This window comes from Dermochelys coriacea, chromosome 18, assembly GCF_009764565.3.
Source record: "Dermochelys coriacea isolate rDerCor1 chromosome 18, rDerCor1.pri.v4, whole genome shotgun sequence".
In the NCBI taxonomy this organism is placed as follows: Eukaryota; Metazoa; Chordata; order Testudines; family Dermochelyidae; genus Dermochelys; species Dermochelys coriacea.
Window position 1 is genome coordinate 9546939 of NC_050085.1, and position 22958 is coordinate 9569896.

The following is a 22958-nucleotide window of genomic DNA, read 5'->3' on the forward strand; positions in this document are numbered from 1 at the left end:
CATCAGGCCAGGGGAGTGGCTCCACCTAGTACCCAACTCCTCTGCTCTTTGTACGGCCAACAGGACTGAAAACACAGGGGATTCAAATGGGGGACGCAGAGGAGAAATAAGAATTTTACCCAGCTCAATCACTCCTGCTTCCTCATCCCTGCTGAGTGCATCAGAGCCCTGAGCAGAGAAATCATCAATCATTCCTCACACACGTGCAGTCATTGCCTTTACACTGGAGTGCTTGGTCCTATGGCAACCTGGAGAGAATTTTGAGCCCGGACCAAGCCGGCTTTCGCCAAGGCTGGAGCACGTGTGACCAAGTACTCGCGCTGACCACGTTTGTTGAAAATGGCTTCTAGAGACACTTGAAAACGGGCGCTGTTTTCATCGATCTAACAGCGGCATATGATAGGGTAAGGCACACTGGCCTGCTTGTGAAGATATCACGAGTCCTGCTACCTTGTGTCTCAGGCATCGTTGAACTGTTCCTCCACGATAGACAGTTTAGAGTCCATATTGGGGAGAAGACTAGTGCTTGGAGGAGACAGAGCAATGGGTTGCCCCAGGGCTCTGTGCTTTCTCCAACCCAGCCATGGAAGCTGAGCAATCAAACCACCCTTTGATGGAACCTGGGACCTCTGGATCCTACAGTCTGAACTTCCATTAGCTGAGCTAAAGAAGCCAGGTCTGTCAGACAAGGTGATAGCAGGCTCATTGACCTCTATATGGGGCCTGGTCACAACATACTGAGGTGTGGATTACGTAGACCAGGCAAAGTGTCATTTTAACACATGTGGGCTGAGGGTGTACTGCAATCAGCTAACACATGTTAAAATGACAACTTGCTTAGTCTACACTAGTATTTTGACATGGGACAGTTAACATATGTTTAAAATACACCCCCCCCACTGTGCACATGGCCTTTAATCTTTCCATTTCAATTAATGCTCTCCCCATCACTTCAAACAACAGATTCAACCAATACCTTTCACCCCTGTCCATATACTTCAAACAGAAAAGACACCACCAACAAATGGCAGCGACAGACGAGGAAAATTAACTGCATAATTGTACTATTTAACTCGGTGAAGTGTTTAGGGATATTGAAATACACAAAATAATTATGTATCTCAGTAAACGTGACACTAGATGAAAAATTCATAGCAAAGGAAGACAGAATAATTTGTCTATAATTCAGAGTGACTAAATACTACTGTAATGAAAAAATTAGATTAGAAAGATCAAATAGATTGTGTGTGTTGTGCATAAGGAGAGGAAGAGATTAGATATCTATCTATCTAGAGAGAGAATAGATGGAGAATACCTCACTCAACACATATAGTCTCTAAAGAACCTATTATTAAACTAAGGACAGGCAATAGAGAATGATTCATTATTGAGACCTCTGCCTATGTGAAATAATGTAGGAACAAAGAGGACAAATCCCAGGAATTCCTTTGTGTTCTAGGCATCAGAACAAGATCTAAGAAATAACCATTGCAACTTGGTTTTAGAGGAGAAAGGTAAGAAGAATACAGGCAGGAAGGAAGGCGGAGATTGTGCAGCACAGACAGGCAGAGGGATGGCCTTGTGGTTAAGGCACTGGACTGGGACACTGGGGATTTGCCACCTATTCTCTGTGTGATTCTGTGAAAGTCTCAATCTCTGTAGGCCTCAGTTCCTCATCTGTAAAATGGGGATAATAATTTTTCCTTTCTACTTACACTGTACAAAGTAATTACAATTTGTCTGTCTACTTCCACTGTAATGTTTTCAGGGCAGGGGCCTTCTCTTACCTTGTTTGTACAGTGCCTAGCACAATGGGGTCTCAATCATCTTGGTGCTACTATAATACAAATAGTTAATAGTAAGTAATAATTATCTTTATTACTTGTGATAATAGATTAATCAAAAGTAACCCAGCTCGCTTTCCCCAGCTCAGGCTGGGTAGGTAGGGCTGGCACAGGAAACACATTTTTGTAATGTAAACTGAAGCCAAGGTGATATGAAAGACAAAGAAACATGAAACTCCCTGGGTCACTTTTCCACAGCAGAACTGCACCTTGAAGTTTGTAAGAGGTGCCCTAGGCTTCCCTTTAGCTTGATCCTAGTTTCAAAATATTCTCTAATTCTCTGGAATACTAAGGGCCCGATCCAGTGAGCACTGAAGTCCATGGGAGTCTTTTCAATAGCTTCAATGGTTCTTGAGTCAGGCTCTAATTCTCTAATGCCGGGAAAGGCATCTTCTCACAAGGCCACAGTGCTCAGACCTCAGCAACATGCTGTGAAAGAAGAATGCAGAGACCAGCTTGTCGCATTAACATTCACTTAATTTCTGCTGTAGCTATGTCCCAGACATGAAATTCGGTATCATCACCACGACTGACCCCTAACATTCATCAACCCCATGCACAGTTTACACACACAACAGTCATCCTGTCTCTACACTTTGCTATAGACTGAGTCTTCAGGCTTAGTCTTTAACGGTGACTTCATAATAAAGGTGTATGTTGGAGCAGAACCATTTCTCGTGAAGGATCCGGAAGCGCTTTACAGATGGTTTGCCCAGAAACTGTGGAACAGAGTCGTCTCTGGGGCTGAGTGCAGCAGTTGTTTCAGAGAATAATGCAACACTGTGCACATTGAGTTAGGACAGCTAGTCAGTCAGACTCAGGGCAAATTTCCATAGGCAGATCGGAACTGCCCTAGCTGGAATTTAACCAGTAATACGTTGCTAAAAGTGCTCTAGGACCTTTACTGAACACAGTAGTTTTACATCTCTTCTGAGAAACAGACCTTCAGAAGCGTAGGCCATACTTCTGGCAACCCTCCAAGGTGGTGGTCCAGTACTCCTCAAAGACTATTTAGTCTGTAATCTCTTTGGGGCAATTTGTCACATATATTGACATTATAGGTGCTAAACTGTCCCTTTGTTCTGGGTCTATATGGAGCCTAGAGCTATGGGGCCCTGATCCACAACCAGGGCCCCAAGGTGCTACCGTAGTACAAATGATCATTATAATCAGGGACTTGCCTCCACTGTCCAATGCCATTGTGTTTTCACACGTTAACGGAGACGTTAAATATACGTTCACACAAAGGATCCTCAGGGTAACCATGACCCCAGTCACCATCTACACTGAGCAGTATCATATCTATTATCATGTTATAACAGGTCGTCATTTTCCGTGTAAACTAATCCTTGGAAGGGAAAGTACAACCTACCTAATCATTAACCGCATCCACCAGGCCAGACTGCTTTGCTAGGATCAGCAGATCAGCCCATCTCCAAAAGTGGTCTGATTGAGGTCTGTGTAAACAATAAAAAGAAAAGGAGTACTTGTGGCACCTTAGAGACTAACAAATTTATTTGAGCATAAGCTTTCGTGAGCTACAGCTCACTTCATCGGATGCATTTACTGCATTTTCATGAGCTGTAGCTCACGAAAGCTTATGCTCAAATAAATTTGTTAGTCTGTAAGGTGCCACAAGTACTCCTTTTCTTTTTGCGAATACAGACTAACACGGCTGCTACTCTGAAATCTGTGTAAACAATGTGTCATCCCACTGAGTAGGCATTGCAAAATCCCAACAAACAGGCAGCCGACTTTATAAAATCTAACAAACACCTGCTCCCAATTCAATTTATCCCAAGAATATTGGTGCTTCCAACACCAGATAAATCGAGAGTGCAGGAATGCAATACGGCATACTCTGTATCATTATACTAAGTTTGCAGCAGCTCTCTATTTAATTAGAATTCCCTTTAGAAGATCTTCTTTAGTGCAAATACCAGCAGGCAGCAATTCACTCACTAAACAGATTCCTTTACTGCAAAAGAAAAGAGTCTCTGGGAAAAAAAAAATCAAATCAAAGTCAGCATTGGTTGAAAATATTGCTGTAGGGATTCGAATACAATTTGTGTTACATATCAAACACTTTCAGAGACTGGATGAGCAAATCACCTTAGTCTTTTGTTTGGATTAATAAATTAGGTCTTTGAAAAGCTGATTGGGTTTTTGTTCAGAGTCCTGTGCTTCTAATAGGGAGGTAAAAGAAAATCTGGACAATCTCTATAGATAGCTTCTGCTCTACACAGCAGGCTGGGAAGTCTGTGTATCCATTTCCACAATTAAATATATGTTGTTGTGGCCAGCCTGGCGCTCAAATAGGATTAAGCAACCACACAAGAGGCGGCGATGGAAGGAGAGAGATAAATAAATAAAATAATCAGAGCTTCAGGGCCTGAGCCTATCTTAAAACAGAGCCGTAAGTGCTTTGCTGAATGAAGATGGATGGAAGCAGGCACTTAAGTGTTCTGAATTAGTGCCTTAGTCTGTTCCTTTTACCGAGCCATGTTTGTTCCCTATGCTACAATCTCCAATACTGAGTCCTGTAGAGTTTGAAACCTCCCAAGAAACAAGGCTTCTGTCACTTCCCAAGGGTGACGGCTGTACAATCTAATACAGCTCATTCATCCAGGTCTTCATCTCAAGCTCCTACAATTCTGCAAAACACCTGGGTACAGCCAATTCCCATGACGCAGCCTCTTAATAATACAACTGTCCGCGTCTGCTCTTGCTGGCTATTTACTTGTTAGACAAACAACCTTACTCTTGAAGGGGTCTGAAGTAAAGTCTCTTTCAAATGCAGTCCCTAAAAGTCATGATAGTCTTGAAAGTGCGGTTTGCACAATCCAGGGTCACAGAATCAGAATGCTAATACAGACAGGGGTTAATGGGCTGCAGCTCAAAAGGGTGTTACTTGGACAGCATGTGATCAAAAATAGAGATGGCGTGTGATGGGATTAGCACCCAAGGAAGGAACAATGGGATAAAGACAAGCAGACTACACAGTTGTGTTCTATTAGGAATCAAGAAAACCGCTTGGTTTATTCAAACATCCAGCCCTGCCTGGATTCAACCTATATTCTGCTAAATAAATAGAATGTTTATCCCATTTATTTATATGAAAACACAGGAAAGTCAGAACTCTGTTCCTTTCCCCCACAGAAGGGTTTTAGTGAGGGAAAGGGACACTGCATTCAGCTTATCACCTTGTTCATGTTGCATTAAAGCACTAACAAAAGCGTGAGAAATGTATTTCAAGTACATAAAGAGGGACGATTAATCCGTATTTTGCATTCAGACTATTACAAAGCAAACCCTTCAGGAGATCTCTGGAATTTAAGAACAAGAAAAGTGTTGTCTCAGCATTTTGTGGGATTGCAGTTTTAATATTTAAATATTTCAGGAGAAGTAACATCACAGTACATGAATTTTCTAACTCCAGATGAGAATTAACATCTGTCACTAATCACTTGGCCAGCATCAAGCTGGTGTCAGTGAAGCAAAGTTATGCAAAAGTGAGGCTGTTAAAATTACTGAAGCCTAGTAAAACAAACACTCCAGGCAAAGCTATTCCAGATCTCAATGCTTCCCTCCACTTTAAGCACCAGGTATTCCATATCCATTCTAAGTTTCTGCATTGCACTTGCAGGTTTAAAACCAACAGCAAGAATAGGCTTCTATAATTTTTCCACTAACAACCGTAAGTGTCACTTTACATGATCTATACACTGCTGTAAGAGCACCTTGGCGTTTATTGTGTACAGAACCTAGAAGAATACATGTTTTTACACAGAGGAATTACTGAGATGAGGTAGCTTAGTGGACAGGGCACTGGACTGAGAGTCAGGAAAGCTGAGTTTTATTCCTGGCTCTGCTAATGACCTGGAGCGGGTTCCCTAGGGAGGTGGTGGAATTTCCATCCTTAAGAGGTTTTTAAGGCCTGGCTTGACAAAGCCCCGGCTGGGATGATTTAGTTGGGATTGGTCCTGCTTTGAGCAGTGGGTTGGGCTAGATGACCTCCTGAGGTCTCTTCCAACCCTAATCTTCTATGATTCTATGATGTTTTGTGACCTTGGGCAAGTCACTTCACTTTTTATACCCATGTCTTCTCTCACTCTTTGCCTTGTCAATTTAGACTGGAAGCTTTTCCAAGCAGGGGCTCTCTCTTACTATGTATTCTCATAGGGCCCAGCACTTCTGTCATGCAAATAAATTTTCAACTGCATTAAAGATACAGATTTATTTCTTATTCCTCATTGTGTGTAACAGCTTTTTAGAAGGTGGACAATAAAAAGCTAATGCTCTCCCAGCAATCACACACACACACTTTATGATGTTTCACATTAAGTAAAAGCCAATATGGTTGCCTGTGTTTACTTCCCTGTCTGTGTACCAGGGTGTCTGATTTCTCTGCTGGCACACAAGTGCACCACCTGCCCCAGACCAGCAGGAGGAAATCACACATTGCTTTTCAGCATGACACACCAAAATTCTGGATATTTAATTTTTTTTTTAAAAGAAAAAATTAGGAACTGCCACAACTGCCAGAATCATTGATTCACTCAGTGTAGTATCCTACCTCCTACACTGACAAACTTCAGCAGACAAACCCCTGTCAGCAGGCGCCTTTCTCAGCCTGCTCTACAAACACAGCCAGAGAGTATGCAACGTGCAAACACCCTCTTCTCCAAGTGTTCAACACAAACCCTCTTCCCAGGCTTAGCAGCTCCTTAATTTCCTTCTCGGGACTGCTCAGGCCACACCCTGGATCTTCTCTCTTATAAACAGCTCATCCTGCTGTGAGGGTGTCCAGTTTTCAACCAGAAAATTCGGTTAAAAAGGAAACCTGATAGTGTCTGAGCAGATCTACTGACTGGACACCCAAAGTCCGGTTACTGAGGGAGGGGGAGGTGCCGTGTCATCACCCGCACCAGCCCCTACTCAGCTGCAGCTCCCAGCCCTGGCTCCATAGGCAAGTCCCTCCTGACCTGGCAATCCTACCCACTGCCCTTATTTCAAGTTGGGATAACCAGTTATATCTGCCTGGAGAAATGAGAAGGACCCATGCAATTCTCTCCCAGCAGGATCAAGAGCTGGTAACAGAGCGGGAGGTTTCAGGAAGCAATGGCCAGTATATTAACCCATATAGCCTCGTGACCCATCAGCTTACATGCCAAGTATCAGGTTGAATTGCTTTTGTCATTATTTTCCTAGCTAGTGTACATACAAGTACTCTGTTATTCACACATCTAACCACTACCTCCTTTTTATTTGCAAATTTCTAACACATAATGGTTACTTACCAAACTACTGTTTTCACTGACCTATTTGCCTCAACAGTAACTATTTCAAAGTTGCTTTCTGCCAAGTCTGCATGACTTGGGTTGCAATAGATTATTTCCATAAAAAGTTGATGCAGCCTTTTGCTCACGGCAGGATTCCAGAGTCTATTTGTAAAATAAATCAGACTGTAAAATAATTAAAAACAAGGGGGGAGATTGCAGCAACTTTGTGAGGCGTGTGCAATCTGGAGCTGCTCAGAATGACGGTAGAAAGCTTCCACTATGGCTCTATCCCCTCCAATATACCCCTTATGCTCAGGGGGGAGACAGACTATATTAGAGCAACCTATGGCTGTCCCATGCAGTATCTGTGTGAAGGAATTCACACAGGTTGCTGCTGTGAGAGATTGTATGGTTGGTTACTTGGTGCCACATGGTATTTCCTCTTCCCTTCCAAAACTACGGCCCAGTTCCTGCAATGTGATCTGTGGGAGCAGATCCAGCATAGCAAACTCTCACAATTTTATCATGAGCCTCGCAATATTTGGAAAATATGAACCCTAAAGGTTCAAATACCAGAAGACAAATAAAAAGTCCCCACATTTAAGCTGGACACACTTTTTTTCTTTTTGAGAATCTGACTAATGATTTTTGAATGTTTATGAATGGCAATACTGCAGATCTATGCATGTTCTCTGCCTGAATTGGTTTCAAAACATTCCTAAAGTAGTTTTCCTCTAGCATATTTGGCAATTGCAGAACACATGATGGTGTAGTATAAAGGTTTTATTGGCATTCATTCAGGATCAGCTGCATAATTTCATCACAAGATTAATGTGCCATTCCTAAATTCATGTTGATAAAAATGTTTATTTCACTCCATACTAATATGTATTCTATGGACATATTAATTATATACATATATATTTACACACACACACACACACACACACACACACACACACACACACACACACACACACACACACACACGTACATAATACATACTTACTAGGGCCCTACCAAATTTGCGGCCATGAAAAATGTGTTACAGACTGTGAAATCCGGTCTCCCCCCATGAAATCTGGTCTTGTGTGCAGATTTCATGTGGGAGACCAGCGTTTCACAAACTGGGGGTCCTGACCCAAAAGGGAGTTGCAGGGAGGGTCACAAGGTAATTTGGGGGGAGGAGGGGCGGGTGTCACAGCATTGCCACCCTTACTTCTGCGATGCCTTCAGAGCTGAGCGGTCGGAGAGTGGTGGCTGCTGGCTGAGGGCCCAGCTCTGCAGGCAGCAGTGCAGAAGTAAGGGTGGCAACACCATACCAAGCCACCCTTACTCTGTGCTGCTGCTGGCAGTGGCTCTGCCTTCAGAGCTGGGCTCCCGGCCTACAGCTACTGCTCTCCAGCTGCTCAGCTCTGAAGGCAGCACTGCCACCAGCAGCCGTGCAGAAGTAAGGGTAGCAGTACCGCAACTCCCCCTACAATAACCCTGTGATCCCGCCCCCACCCCCAACTCCTTTTTGGGTCAGGACCCCTACAATTACAACACCGTGAAATTTCAGATTTAAATAGCTGAAATCATGAAATTTATAATTTTTAAAATCCTATGACCGTGAAATTGACCAAAATGGACCATGAATTTGGTAGGGGGCCCTAACAATCACACACAATAAACAGAAACCAACAAGGTAACACAGCAAGCAAACCTCAATCTCTCTCTCTCTCAAGCCAAACACTCAATGCAAATAAAATAAGGAATTCTTAAAACAACTATAAAACCCAGACAAGCAGCGCAAAACAGGGGGAGGTACATTCCACAGGGCTGCTATCATGACAGATCAGAAAAAGGACAGGGAGGGAAAGGTTAGTGAAACGAGAGAAATGCTAACATGGCATTTAAAAAAAATAATAATCAGCACTGAGGCATGCGGTGAAGCACATTTCCTGGCCCCTATCGATCCCTGGGTTGTGTTCTGTTTACAGTTTCCATCCCCCTAGAGTTTTCAAGACAGATGTGCAAGACTGCAGGGAACATTCACAGATGAGCTGCTCTCTCTTCTCTAAGAGTTTAGGTTTTTTTCTGGCTAGATGAATGCTCTGTCAGCTGCACTGGGATGGAACAAGAGCTGCAGTTAAGGCTACATATCCATGTATTTTCTGGGGATATTGAATCCAGGATATTGAATCTCAGCGAGATCTAGAAAGAGGTGGATTGAGACTAAAATGCGGCTTCCAAAACTTCATCCTCTGATCACCTAAACATCCAGCAGCCCTCTTCTCCCATCCTCCCCTGTCATAACCATAAGGGTAGCCTAAAATTCCTCCTTACCTGTAAGGGGTTAAGAAGCTCAAATAACCTGGTTGGCACCTGACCAAAGGAACCAATGGGGACAAAAGATGCTTTCAAATCTGGGGAGAGGGGGGAAGAGGGTTTGTTTTGTGCTCTTTGTTTTGGTGGTTGTTCTCTCTTGGGACAGAGAGATCAGACAGAAATCCATCTTCTCCAACCCATCCTAATCCAAGTCTCCAATATTGCAAACAGTATAGGTAAGCCAGGCAAGGCGAATTAGTTTATCTTTTGTTTTATGTGAAATTTCCCTGTGTTAAGAGGGAGGTTTATTCCTGTTTTCTGTAACTTTAAGGTTTTGCCCAGAGTGGGATCCTCTGTGTTTTGAATCTGAATACCCTGTAAAGTATTTTCCATCCTGATTTTACAGAGATGATTTTTATCTTTCTTTCTTTCTTTTTTTTTTTTTTTAAATAAAATCCTTCCTTTAAGAACCTGACTGATTTTTCCATTGTTCCAAGACCCAGGGGTTTGGATCTTTGATCATTCTGTAACCAATTGGTTAGGATATTATTCTCAAGCCTCCCCAGGAAAGGGGGTGTGTAAGGCTTGGGGGGATATTTTGGGGGACGACGTCTCCAAGCGGTCTCTTCCCTGATTCTTTGTTAAATCGCTTGGTGGTGGCAGCATACCAGGGTTTAACCTAAGCTGGTAGAAATAAGCTTAGGGGGCTTTCAGGCGGGTCCCCACATCTGTACCCTAGAGTTCAGAGTGAGGAAAGAACCCTGACATCCCCTCTAGACACTCTTCATCCCAATCCCATGCCTCTAAACTTCCATCTCCCCCCTAGATTAAATGCTTTGCAGTCCCACTCCAAGACACTTCCTACCACTGGAATTCTTTGAATCCTCCTCCTCAGATAAACTCAGTTCCAAGTCTTGTGTCCCTTCATGAGCCTGATCCAACGCTGGCTGACTTCAGTGGGTGTTGAACCAAGCCCTGAACAACAGGGGGGTTTCGAGAGAGTGCATTTCAGACTGCTGTATCACTCTGTTTAAAACCAGATTTTAAAATAGTTGGTACTCTCCATGGATTGGTATAACAAGACCCTGAGAGAAGCTGAATAGCTACGGGTCAGATACTCGGCTGGTATTAACTGGCGTAGTCCACTGAAATCAATACAGCTACACTGGATTTATACCAGCTGAGGATCTGTCCCTATTTCTCTTTTCCTTTTGCCAATTTTATCTTCCATTTGACAGTCATTGATTCCCCAGCTATTATTGCTAGCGAGGAGCTGAAAGTCATTAATGTGCTTTTAAAATAACAGCTGCAATTTACATAGCATTTTTCTCCAGCTCAAGCATCGTTGTGCACCAACACTATCAATGCACCTCTGGAGAGCCCTAGGAAATTGCATTTGAGTTAACTGCAGCTATACGGGGGTGAGGAAGAGTGATGGACAGACGAGGCACATCCTGCTAACTAGGAACTCCAGAGAGATTTTATCGATCTCCCTAGACCTGCACTTATTACAGCGTTACCAGCTTCCGCTGTCACAAGTCTCATTATATATGTTTTTTTCTTAAGGTGCTAGAGCCTGCAGGCATCTGATTAGAGGAGAAACTTGGCATTCCGTTCAAAATAAAAAGAAATTTCCAGCTCTCATCATTCTGGAATGAAGCCTGAAAATGTGAACCCTAAAGGTTCGGAAACCAGAAGGCACGAGAAAAGAACCCCACATTCATGTTTCTTTAATTCTCCCGATTTTAACACCGGCCTCACGATAGCTGGAGGGACCCAACTCAGGACTTTTCAGTGCTTGGGATCTGCAACACTGTTATTGCTTTGTACTTTTACATTTCGTCAGCCTCAACCAAGTGCTGGTGTAAAACAAAAAGCCCGCCCCTTGCAAGCACTTTCCCAAACAAGGGTGGTGGTTACTTTCACTGCCATCCCCGTAGGCCCACCTCAATCAGCTCTGGGCACAGCAACAGTCTCTGCCCTGGCTCCAGTGAAGCCACCAGCAGCCTCTGAGGCTCCCTGCCTGATTAAAGCCACAGCAAGCTCAGCCGGTTTTAGCTGGCCTAGCCACCACTAGAGGGGGACAAAGCGCCACTCCGAGCAAGTGGGGGCTACATTTATATTTAGACCGGCAACTTTGCCAGCATTTGAAAGATGAGTTCCTTCCCTGACTGGTAGGTGCATTGGAGCCATCAGGATAGTCTGCTGGCTCTGGGTAAGAAATGGTGCTTCCTGATTTCATTTACAGTTCATTAATAGAAGGGTCTTGTGCTGTAAAAAATCCACTCTCCATATTCCAGTGATGTCCCAATGAGCATCCACCAGTAACCTAGCTTTGTGTTTCTTTCCCTGTCTTGCTACATTTGTTCTACAGCAGCCGTTCTGGGCTCAGCACCCAATTGTAAATATTGATAGCCTCTTGCAACCCCGTAAATAGGCCGGGGAATGAAGGGTCCTCCCCCTTGGGGGGAGTAGGAGGCCCAGAGTGGGGGATAGGTCTTGTCCTAGGAAGGGGGTACAAGACCCTGGAGGGGGTGGTGTTGCAGAGCCCACCCCACACTCATCCTGCAGTGGCAACTCCGGTCCCGGGGGGCTGGCTGGCTCAGTTTCCCGCTCGGGGCAGTCTAAACTCTGGGGTTGCAGCGCTGCTCAGGTTTGATCCTGCCCCCACAATGGGGGCCAGCTGGGCCAATTTTGAGTGAATGGCATTGTGACCAGGCACACGGGGTCACAGAATCACTCACTCAAATCTGGCCTGGCTGGCCCCCATCATCCTGACAGAGCAGCGGCTGGGCCAAACCTGAGCAGCACTGAGACCCCAGAGGCAAAGCCCCTGCATGGATACCCAATTTATATCCACAGATATAAAGCGGATATTCATGGAGCTGAAGGGCTTTAGCAACAACGAGTGAGATGAGCAGGGCCATGGCCAACGACCGGGCAGGAACCACAGCAGTAAAATGAGCAGCACGTTGGGCCTCGGGGCTGGAGAAGCCAACGCCCAGCCCAGGCAGCTCCTCCGCTGTGGCTGTACTGCCCCCAGCCCTGCCCCATGGGGCAGGCACCAGGCTCACCGGCCGCTGTCCCTGGTCATGCTAGCATGGTGAGCTGCTTATCGACATAAATTGTGTATCCGCGCAGGGCTCTACCCAGAGGTCATGATGCCCAGACAGGGCAGCTGAGCCCAGCCAGCCCCGCGGGAGTGGGGCTACCCCATGACCCCTTGATACATTCTGGCCACCCGATTTTGGGTCATGACCCACAGGTTGAGAAACCTTGTTCTACATAGAGTGCTAGCAAGGTTCACGACGCACTGCTGATGCAAGGGACTGCATCCATCTGCTCAGAACAGGCTGGTGAAAAACCACAGCAGCAATACTACGGCAAAAACCACGGCAGAGCATTGAAGGCGGTGGGTAGTTTTCTGTCCCATACACATCTTTGCAATTTGTCTTTTGCAACCAGTAAGCATCTCCATCCCAGGTATGCAATTTATGGCGATGCTTAGCCAGCATCCTTAGGGCTATGTGCTGTACCTGCTTCGGGATCAGATGCCATTTCTTGAGGCAGAATAAATAACTGATCTTGTTCATACGTCACTAGCCCTTATATGCTTATTGTTTCTCTGAGTTTAGAGTCCGAGGCAAAATGAAAGGTGGATACGCTGGTTACTATTGTAATGCTGACTTTCACCACAGGCAAATAATAAACATTACTTCACTAATATAAAGGACAGCCATACCAGGAACCATGTTATAACATAACAGCAAATAGGTAACCTTCCTCCTCTTCGCCTCCCCCAAGATGAGACAAAATTAGTAACATCAATAATGTCAATTGCTTGCAAGTTGCAGATCACAGGATCTGAATATCCCTGATCCTAGAAATCAAGTCCATCCAGGCAGACTCTTCATGGAACCCTCTTGACTGCACTGGCATGCAATCTGAGGGTAAGAGTCCAGCTGTGAAGATATGATTGCAGGATCTATGTTCTCTGACTTGTAAATTGCTGGAATTAAGTTTTGCTCATTTTGAGCTCAAGTTTATTAAAGCTCCTGCTCGCTCCAGGGTGTCATCTACGCAGCGGAGCAGAGGCCTGGGAGATAAGTTGTGGGGTCTATTCTGAGCTGATCCATTCAGGGACCTTGGAGAAGTTACCACTTGCCTTTGAAAAATTCACTTTCCTGTGGTCCATAGCTAGGCTGACCTAGTCCATGGTGTAGATGTGGCTCGGTTGAAATTCCTCCTTCGACATAGCTACTGCCACTCAGAGAGGTGGATTAGCTACCTCGATGCAAACACCCATCTGTTGATGCAGAAAGCATCTACATTATGGCTCATAGCACCGACATGCCCTCAGTTTCCCCCTCAACACGGATAACTCTTCCCAACCTCACGGGTATTGTGAGGTTTAATTCATGCTTGCAAGTGAGTCTCAGCCAAAAGACACTACGCAAGAGTCAAAAAAAATATTCATAGCCAAACGGGAGGTAATTGTGCTGTTAGGGATTATCTGAACATCTTTCTGAGTCTGAAAGTTGGGATTCATCCATCCCTGGTGTGACTCTTCTCTTGCTCTTTTCCTACAGGCCTGATACGGTGGTGTTAGCAGATGTTGCCTGACAGCTGCTGCTTGCTCGGTTTTTTTCCCTAAACAACCAACAACAGCCACAGATTGTAGTTTTTCATACTTTGGGCCCATAAATTCCTTTTATACCAGTTGCATTCAGATTACACCTGCCTGCAATTTATCCTCTACATTTTGTAGCTGGGTAGAAAGCACTTTCAGCAATTACATTCAGCTTTGCTTTGTCATTCCATGTCCCTAGCTGCACCTCCAGCACTCAGGGGGAGTTGGTTTGCTTCCCCAGCTGTGATAATGCCAGCCGCTGTGCACTTGACCTTGAAATCTCCAAGACGGGATGTCTGCATTTCGGGCTGGGAAGTGATTCTTAGCTTGAGGAGACATACCCATGCTAGCTTGCTAAAAATATAGAGTAACCAAGGCGGTGCAAGTGGTAGGAGGGGCTAGCTGTCTGAATACAGACCTAGCACCTTGGATGGGTACCAACTCAGGTGGCTTGTCCTGGCTGCCATTTGCACCGCTGCGGTTACATTTTATTTTCTGGGCACTAGCTCGATCAGATCTTGGAATCACACCCCCACGCCAAGTGTCGACAGACCCTTTACTCACATCAAGAGTTTTTAATTCTTCCTCTTCAACGTCTTTGTTGTTTTTTCCCAGTTTACCTTCATGTACGACACTCAGTCCCTCTGCTTTGGGGACACGTCTGCCAGAGATCCAACTCAAACTAAAGGGAGCAACTTGCATTTTCCCTGAGCTGGTTTTCACACCACGAACTAGAGCAGCTAAAACATCCTAGGAGATCTTCTTGCCGCTCCCTCTGCTGCTTTAGACTGCCACTTTGTGCCCATCATTTAAATCACCACCATTCTTCTTAAGGGACCAAGCAGCATCACGGCACAATAAATCCTTGGTAGGGACAGTGATCCCCATACTGCATGCCTTGAGCCTCACAAGCTCTGTTGTTTCAACCAATAATCTTTTCTTACAAAATGGTTTAATTTTAAAGGGGAATTTCAGAGCCGAATATTTACTTCCCTGTGTGTAGTAGGATCAAATCCAGAAACTATACAGATTTTTTTCCCCCACCCGGTGCTTCTTAACATCACAGCTTATGCAAGATCAGAAATAACACTGCACCCCCTTTAACAGTACAGCTCAATCCACTGGAAATCCAAATGCAAAATCTTTTATTTCAACTTTACCTAAGGGCTTAGAGCAGCCACAGAAGAGGATTTAGGCCAGGTCTGCACTCAAAGTTAAGTCGACCAGCTGTGTCGCTCAGGGGTGTGAGAAACCCACACTTTTGAGTGATACAGTTAAGTTGATCTAACACCAGTGTAGGCAGCGCTAGGCCCATGGAAGAATTCCTTTGCCAACTAGCTGCCACCTCTCGGGGAGGTGGATTAACTACAGTGACAGGAGACTGGAGTGAATGGCTACAGTGAAGCAGCTACAGTCCTGCAGCAGTGTTTCAAGTGTACACTAGCTCTGAGCCCTAGTTCGCAAGCTGAGTAAACTGGAATGGTAGTTTATCAATGTTTTCATTTGGAAACATAGGCTCATTCTCTCTAATACTCAGACAAGCCATGCAAGTCACCAGGAGACAAAGGCAAAGCCATGAGCAAGTTCATTGCCACCTTCAAGAGGAAACTTGAAGTATTTATAATATAATTTTTCAGATTAAACTATCTCACAAGCGTTGTGAGCTGGAAAGCAGTAGCCAGTGTGACTAGCTCAATCCCATTATAACCTCACACAGGAGACAAAGAGCAGCTCTGCAAAGAGACAAAGAGTAGGAACGACAACAAAATGTCCTCGGTTGTATTCGTATGCAGGTTGGTCCCGGCCATTCCTGATCATTCTGCCATTGGCAGCACATTGTCCAACTTGCAGGGTGACAGTGCTCAAAGACAGTATTGCAATTTAAAAAAAAATCACCCAAATCTACAGTGGTTAGAGACACAAATAAAGGTACAACGTCCTGAACAACCTGTCAAGAGGAGGAATTGTAGCCAGCTCTATTAAGAAAACCTCAGTTCTGCTAGGATGGGTCACCGGCCACCCAAGTCAGTCACATACACACCCATCTCAAAGAGACAAAGCAAGGCAAAAGTCTGGAGGAAAAAAACAACTAAGGAAATAAGAAAGCAGAATGATTTATTTCAACCCAGGGAAACAGAAAGCTAAGCCCAAGGGATTCAGCTAAGCAGACTCAGCCCCTCCCCTTCCCGTGCCCCTCCGCCCCCTTTGCCCCCATCACTACACCAAGCCCTGGCCGAAACTCAAGGCATCGGTGCATAATTTGTTAAGTCTCTGCAGCTTTCCTGACATCCACTGGCATTCATGGCTACGCCCACCATCTAATGCTGAAACAGGGCATTGGGGGTGGAATGCAGACAGGCACACACACGGATAAATGACATTGGGACACCATCCATTTCAAGGAGAAAGCTCTCTGCTGAAGAGGTTGCAGAAGGCTTAGTGAATGTTCACCGTATAGCAGGGAAATTCAGGCCTGTCTATCGGGCTAAGTGTGGAAACAAGGGACAGAATTTTGGTGGGAGTGAAATCATTTCACCTGGGCCCTTATAAACAACTTCCCCTTCACCCTAAACTAAAAGGCCCTTAAAAAGAAGCCCGGTTCCTTCTGACCCCAGCAGATAAAGGCAGGAGGCTCTGGGGTGACTATAAACCCAGTAATCAGAATGAAAAGGGCAACTTTTTGTTCCTCTTTGGTAAATATTGTGGACGAATCTCAGGATGTGACAGATAGACAGAGGGAGGGAGAAAGAGAAGGGAGGAGAGAGACACACGGAGATGTTCAGAGACAGTGTGTAAAGCACAGATCCTGTGACAGAGCCACGCACAGAAAACAGTACTCAGAAAGACCTGGGCACAAAGACAAAGGGAAGGATTAAAGGCTTACCCTGTAGGGCTTCTTTGGCTCGCGCTAGCTCTTGCTCTTTCTGGGCCAGTTGGAGTTTGAGCTCAGTGGCGGAGAGAACCTCCGTCGACTTGCTGCCATGTGTCTCCTCCAGATCTTTTGTTAGCATTTCCTTCATTTGTCGGAGCAGGTGAACCTCCTCTTGAAGCTGGGTCACTTCTTCTCGTAACAGCACTGGAGGAAGAGAGAACACAATTCGAGGAAGTGACTAGCTGCTCTCTTCGGCTCTGGCAGGTTTTCAGTCGCTCGGGCAGTTAGACAACCGAAACCTGGTTGGTGACAAGAACCCAGCACTGGCGTTGTGCGTGCAACTCTCAAGCCCCCACAATTCCACTGAGTGGGAAGCACAGCACCCTCAGGTTAACCTGTTTGTCCTGCTTAGACACATGGTGCCAGAGGCACAGGTAAAGTGCCATGGCAGTGAAATCAATTTTATTCTCCTTAGAAATGCTTCACTCTAATTTGATAAGGGATACTGCAATCTGCACACTGCAAAGCACTGAAGATATTTTGGACGGTCACCCAGGGCTACTCCATAGGTTTAAAAAGATGAATATGGTAGAGCAAATGCACCCTTGATGTCAGAATTTTTCAGAGAAGGGATGGAACCAGTAAAAGGGAGCTCAGAGAGCTCCTGCCAGTAACTAGTTTCTATTCTGTTCCTTTTCCAGTTCTTATAGCCATGATCAGAGAGAAAATTTCAGCCCTTGGAGAAGCACTAGCAAAGATTTTCAAGGGTGATAGGTGATTTTGGGTGTCTTTATTTTTGGATGCCTGACTTAAAGCAGCTTGAAAAAAGGGTCGGATTTTCAGAAAGGGCTGAGCACCTACCTTCTGGAAATCAGGGTGCTTTAAGATTTCTCAGACTGGGTACCCAAAAATCACCCATCATTTAAAAAAAATCTTGACCATTACCTCTTAATTCTGCTAATTTTTAAGGCCCCTGCTTTTCCTTAATGATTTTTGCTATAGCCACAATATCTAGAGAAAGCAATTGTTCAGCCTGTTCTCAGTAGATGTTGCCCTCAACTCTCGATCTACTCCACTGAGTTTCACTATATCTAAGTTAAATGCAAGCAGGTTCTGCTTACATTCACCCATGTGCTCAAACTCTGCCCAAGAAATCTTAGCAAAGGTGTTTTGAGAGATCTTGGGGGGAGGCGGGTGGGAACCTCCTTTCATTTATGGGCAAAACCCAAAGTTTTAAAGCTTTCAATTCTTGTTGTCTGTATCTAATTCTTCTATATTAATTACTAACTATCTCTAGCCCCTTAAAGTACTATCCCTGCAAGTATGGAAGCAGAGGGAAAGGATCCTGAAAACGTTAACAAAGCAAGTCCAGAAATAGTCCTTGAGAGTTAAATTCCATTAATTTTTTTTTTTTGCATAGTTCATGTGTGTACAGGAAAGGAGGTTCTGATTGGCTCTAGAAAAACACCTGCTTCTATTGAGAACCATTTGGTGGCCAACTAAAACCCAACCAAATGCTATCCAGAAGCATCTCTAAGAGTCAAGGCAACAGAGATGAAGTATCCTCCATAGGTCATTTACAAAATATGCATCTTTAAAGAGACTCATGAGAAGCCATTATTACAAACTGCTGTAAAATGATGCATTTTGGGCTGTGACGCATGCCAAATACAGCTTGCCGGAGCGTTGTAGTGCATCAATTGTCATAAATATTGCAAGTGTGTATGCGAGTGGGGGAGGAGAGAGAGAGCCTCATACATCATAAGGTTAAAGTGATACACTGGAGCAGATCTGTTCCTCAGCTGAATAATGGAATCCCAGACAATACTGTAGGGGGCTAGTTTCTGAACCATTATCAGCAATATGGAGCGAGAACAGCAAAGATACTTACTGCCGTTTAAAAAGGGTAATACAAGACGAGACTCGTATCACTGCTGGTTATAGATGAAATATTCAGAGACACCGCACTCAGAAATGCATTATGCTCTATTGTTCTTAGGACCTGCTTGCCCTCGCTTTCCATTATCCTTACACCCACTGGGTTTTCCCCACCTAAGTCTTTGGAAATCTTCATATATATTGCTTTAAAAAAAAGTAAATAACCCCTCCAAACAAGCAGTTGTACTTTCAACAGGGCATGTATTCAAACTCCAGTTTGACCCAGGGTCACTCCTAGAACAGCAGCATGAACATAAAACAGGAATCAATGAGCATATTCAAGAGCACAGCCGAAAAATCTGCCAGCGCCGACTCCACCAATAACAATGTTGCAATGAAGACCAGTGGAGCCAGAAGTTAAAACTCTACAGTCCCCTGTATTTAGGTGCCATTCGGTGCCTGCCAAACTGGTATTTTTAGACCAGCCAGCTTTCTGCTACCATTGGACTGCCGTTGTGGAGCCCCTAATTAAAAAGGGCACTGAAGCGCTGTATCTACCCCTCACCACAGCACCACTGTGGAAACAGGGCATGAAGGGAAGACAAGAGCAGAACAAGGACAGTTGGGAGGGGGGAAAAAGGAGGGTGGGTTTTCTTTAAATAAATGTACATGGTGGGAAACGGGAAGGACATTTTGTTTGCAGCTTCAAAGTGGTCACCCCTGGTTACCCAGGGAGAGATTATACCTGCGTCGCCTGCTTCTTTGGAAAATCCGTTTATCTGCCAAATCTCCCTCCTCTGCTGATAGCTGGCTCTGGCAAGGGTAGACTAACTCCAGGCTCTTGCCGAGACCTTCGTCTGTGCAAATCTTAGGCCAAATTTTCTGCGGCTGGAAATTGTGCATGGCCTCCAGAGAGCTGCACCGAAGTGCACCACCAGCTTTCCGTGAAACAGGCAGCTGGCACAGAACCACGCTGCGGGGAGTGCCGGCGGCCCAAGGCCTCCCAGAGCTCCCCTGAGCACTGGCTGCATCTTTGAGGGTGCAGCACATGCTCCTTTTGCATCCAGTTAGCTGCACCTACAGTACTTCTCTTTCTCCCTATTCCACTTGAGGTGGCCAAAGCACACGGTAGGGGAAAGGGGGAGGGAGTGCAAGGACTGAAGATGTGGCTGGCCCCTGGACAGGGAGTACAAAGTGGGGGAAAGCTGCTTCTCTCCCCGCCCCGCCTGCCCCTCCTGTTCAGGGACCAGACCATCTGGCCAACAGCATTAAAAGGATAACCCTGTGATATCAGCCTGTCCTGAGAGGTACCAACACTGTGCCATTGCTCAGCCCATCCTGTCTCTAGAAAGCAGCTTTCCAGGGAGCAGACCCGCCCTGCGTTTCCAAAGGGCGGTCTGATCCCCCTCGGAGCCTCCAGCTCCTTATCTATTCCTCTTGTTGGCCTTGAGAGGGCAAGACAGAGAAGCACAAGTTGATCGTGATACACAGAATCACGGGTTGCTCTGATCACCAACCCAGAACCTGGATTCCTTTGGATCTCATTGGACAATCATCAAAACCCCTCCAAAAGCAGACATTTGTCCCAAGTTTAAACTGCTCTTTGCTCTTCAGACCTAACTTTAATCATGACAACAGAAAACCCCCATCTAAACCAGCGTTTGACTACATTTATACTGCGCATTCACTCCCCATGGTAAATAATGGACCCCGATAAATGGTGCCTCTGTGGGCAGCACAGAAGCAATTTGGTTTCGTTAGTCCAAGCAAGAGGAATATTGCTAGTTCATATTGTTTTGAAGGGTTGATTCCAAACCATAAATATCTATTTGTTACATACAGGAATAAAACGTGCAAGAAATATTTCAAAGGATTTTATTCAAACCAGAAACTCTGCCTTCTTACTGATCCACATCTTTAAAGAGGCAGCAACCCCAATGTAATACTAATTGTACTTATCGACCTGCACATCTGTGGACATCCACTTTATATCCACAAACATGGCCTGTGGATTGGATGCAGAACGCAGGGCTCTACTGATGAGCTAAATAAAGCAGAGAGGAGTCTTACAGAGAGTCAGTATCCGAGTGGGATGGTAGAACCCAGGGGTCCTGTCTCTTTGTCCCCTACTGAACTACAATGTCACTATACAGTGTGGAACAAGGAACCATACATGTCTTAATCTATCCAGCTTGAGTCAGCCCCACTGACAAACTACACATGCTAGTATCTGCATGGGGCAGGTGTGTCCCTGGATGATTCACTCCCAGGGGAGTGCACTGATGACAAATGGAGCCTGCAAGAATCACCCATTTTCACTTCTCGTCCTCCAGGCAGAGTTTGCAGGTGCCTTGTCCCGCTGTGACAGATCAGGCCACCTATCCAGGCAGACTTTCTGCCCAGCTCTTGCACCCAAGTTTCTGCCAACTTAACCCAGAAGCAAGCCTGCCTCGCTACACGTGTCATTTCATCATTCTGGACTGTCCCCCCTCTGTGACAGCAGCATACACCTGTCCTTATTTCCACATTCTGCCCATTGAATCCCAGCTTGGATTTACACCCTTGGAAATCATTAAATTATGTGGGCTTCATTTACATCCTTAGTGTACCTCCATTCATCTTGATTCAATGGAGCAGTATTGAAGCAATGCCACAGTGTGATGTCAGGGGGCACAGTCTAGTTGGTGATTGTATGAGCTTCAGTGACTGACTGGTACATAGGCTAGAGGGGATGCCAAACTGAGCTTGTAGGGGCCAAGAAGAAAGCTGCTCATTGCCACAACAGAACGCGCCAAGCCTAGGCAGGCAACTAAACTGGGAGGAAACAATAGGAAAAAAACCCCACAACCCCGCCCCCAACTCCTGCAACTAAAAACAGGTCGCTGTACAAAGGAATCCCATAAAAGATCGCACAGATAGATGATAGGTTTCAGAGTAGCAGCCGTGTTAGTCTGTATTCGCAAAAAGAAAAGGAGTACTTGTGGCACCTTAGAGACTAACAAATTTATTAGAGCATAAGCTTTCGTGAGCTACAGCTCACTTCATCGGCATCCGATGAAGTGAGCTGTAGCTCACGAAAGCTTATGCTCTAATAAATTTGTTAGTCTCTAAGGTGCCACAAGTACTCCTTTTCTTTTTACAGATAGATGAGGCTTCTAAGGATACATCTACATAGGGATAAAAGAGTGCGCTGTGCAGGAGGTCAGAATAGATGATCAGAATGGTCCCTTCTGACCTTAGTATCTATAAATCTATGAATCAAGAAGTTAAACAGAATGTCACTTCAGAAGGAAGCATTTTGCTCCCTACAACAAAACCAAGCTAAGAGCCATGTACATAACACATGGTTTAGTCTCATCATATGATGATGATGATGATGATGATGATGATGATAACGATAACAACACTCTTTCCATTCCACTAGTATATCAGAAAGATGTTAAACATCAGCCACTAAAGTTAGACATTTTTAAATCAGCAGGGCCTGAACACTTGCATATAAGAGTTTTCAGACAGCTGGCCAAGGAACTCATTGGGCAGTTAATACTGATTTTCAATAAGTCTTGGAACAACAGGGAAGTTCCAAAAGACTTTAAATATTGGCACATTAGCTTTCTTTCAAAGGATAAATGGGATGACTCGGCTAATTATAGGCTTGTCAGCATGACATCGATCCCAGGCAAGATAACAGAGTGGCTGATACAGGACTCGGTTAATAAAGAATTAAAGGAGGGTAATATAAATTAATACAAATCAGCATGGTTTATGGAAAGTAGATCCTGTCAAGCTAACTTGATATTTTTTCTATGAGATTACAAGTTTGGCTGATAAAAGTGCTAGTGTTGATATAGTATACTAAGACTTCTGTAAGGCATTTGACTTGATACTGCACAACATTTTGATTAAAAACAGATATAAAATTAACATGGCACACATTAAATGTATTAAAAACTGGCTGATTGGTCTCAAAACGTTCAGCAGAACCTCAGAGTTACAAACACCAGACCTACAAATTGACCAGTCAACCACACACCTCACTGGGAACTGGAAGTACGCAATCAGGCAGCAGTGGCAGCAAAAAAAAACGCAACAAAACCCCCTGGAAATACAGTACAGTGCTGTGTTAAACGTAAACTACAAAA

General features: G+C 44.8%; 1 protein-coding gene across 9 annotated transcripts in view; it reads right to left on the bottom strand.

The window, feature by feature from the left end:
* The window catches only part of KAZN (kazrin, periplakin interacting protein), a 728345-nt gene that overhangs the window by 139550 nt on the left and 565837 nt on the right, over positions 1–22958 (bottom strand). For all 9 annotated transcript variants that reach the window (XM_038376718.2, XM_043500175.1, XM_038376720.2 and 6 more), the window contains one exon: positions 16951–17142. In XM_038376718.2, the coding sequence (XP_038232646.1) occupies positions 16951–17142 (192 nt within the window). The remainder of the gene's footprint in view (positions 1–16950; positions 17143–22958) is intronic.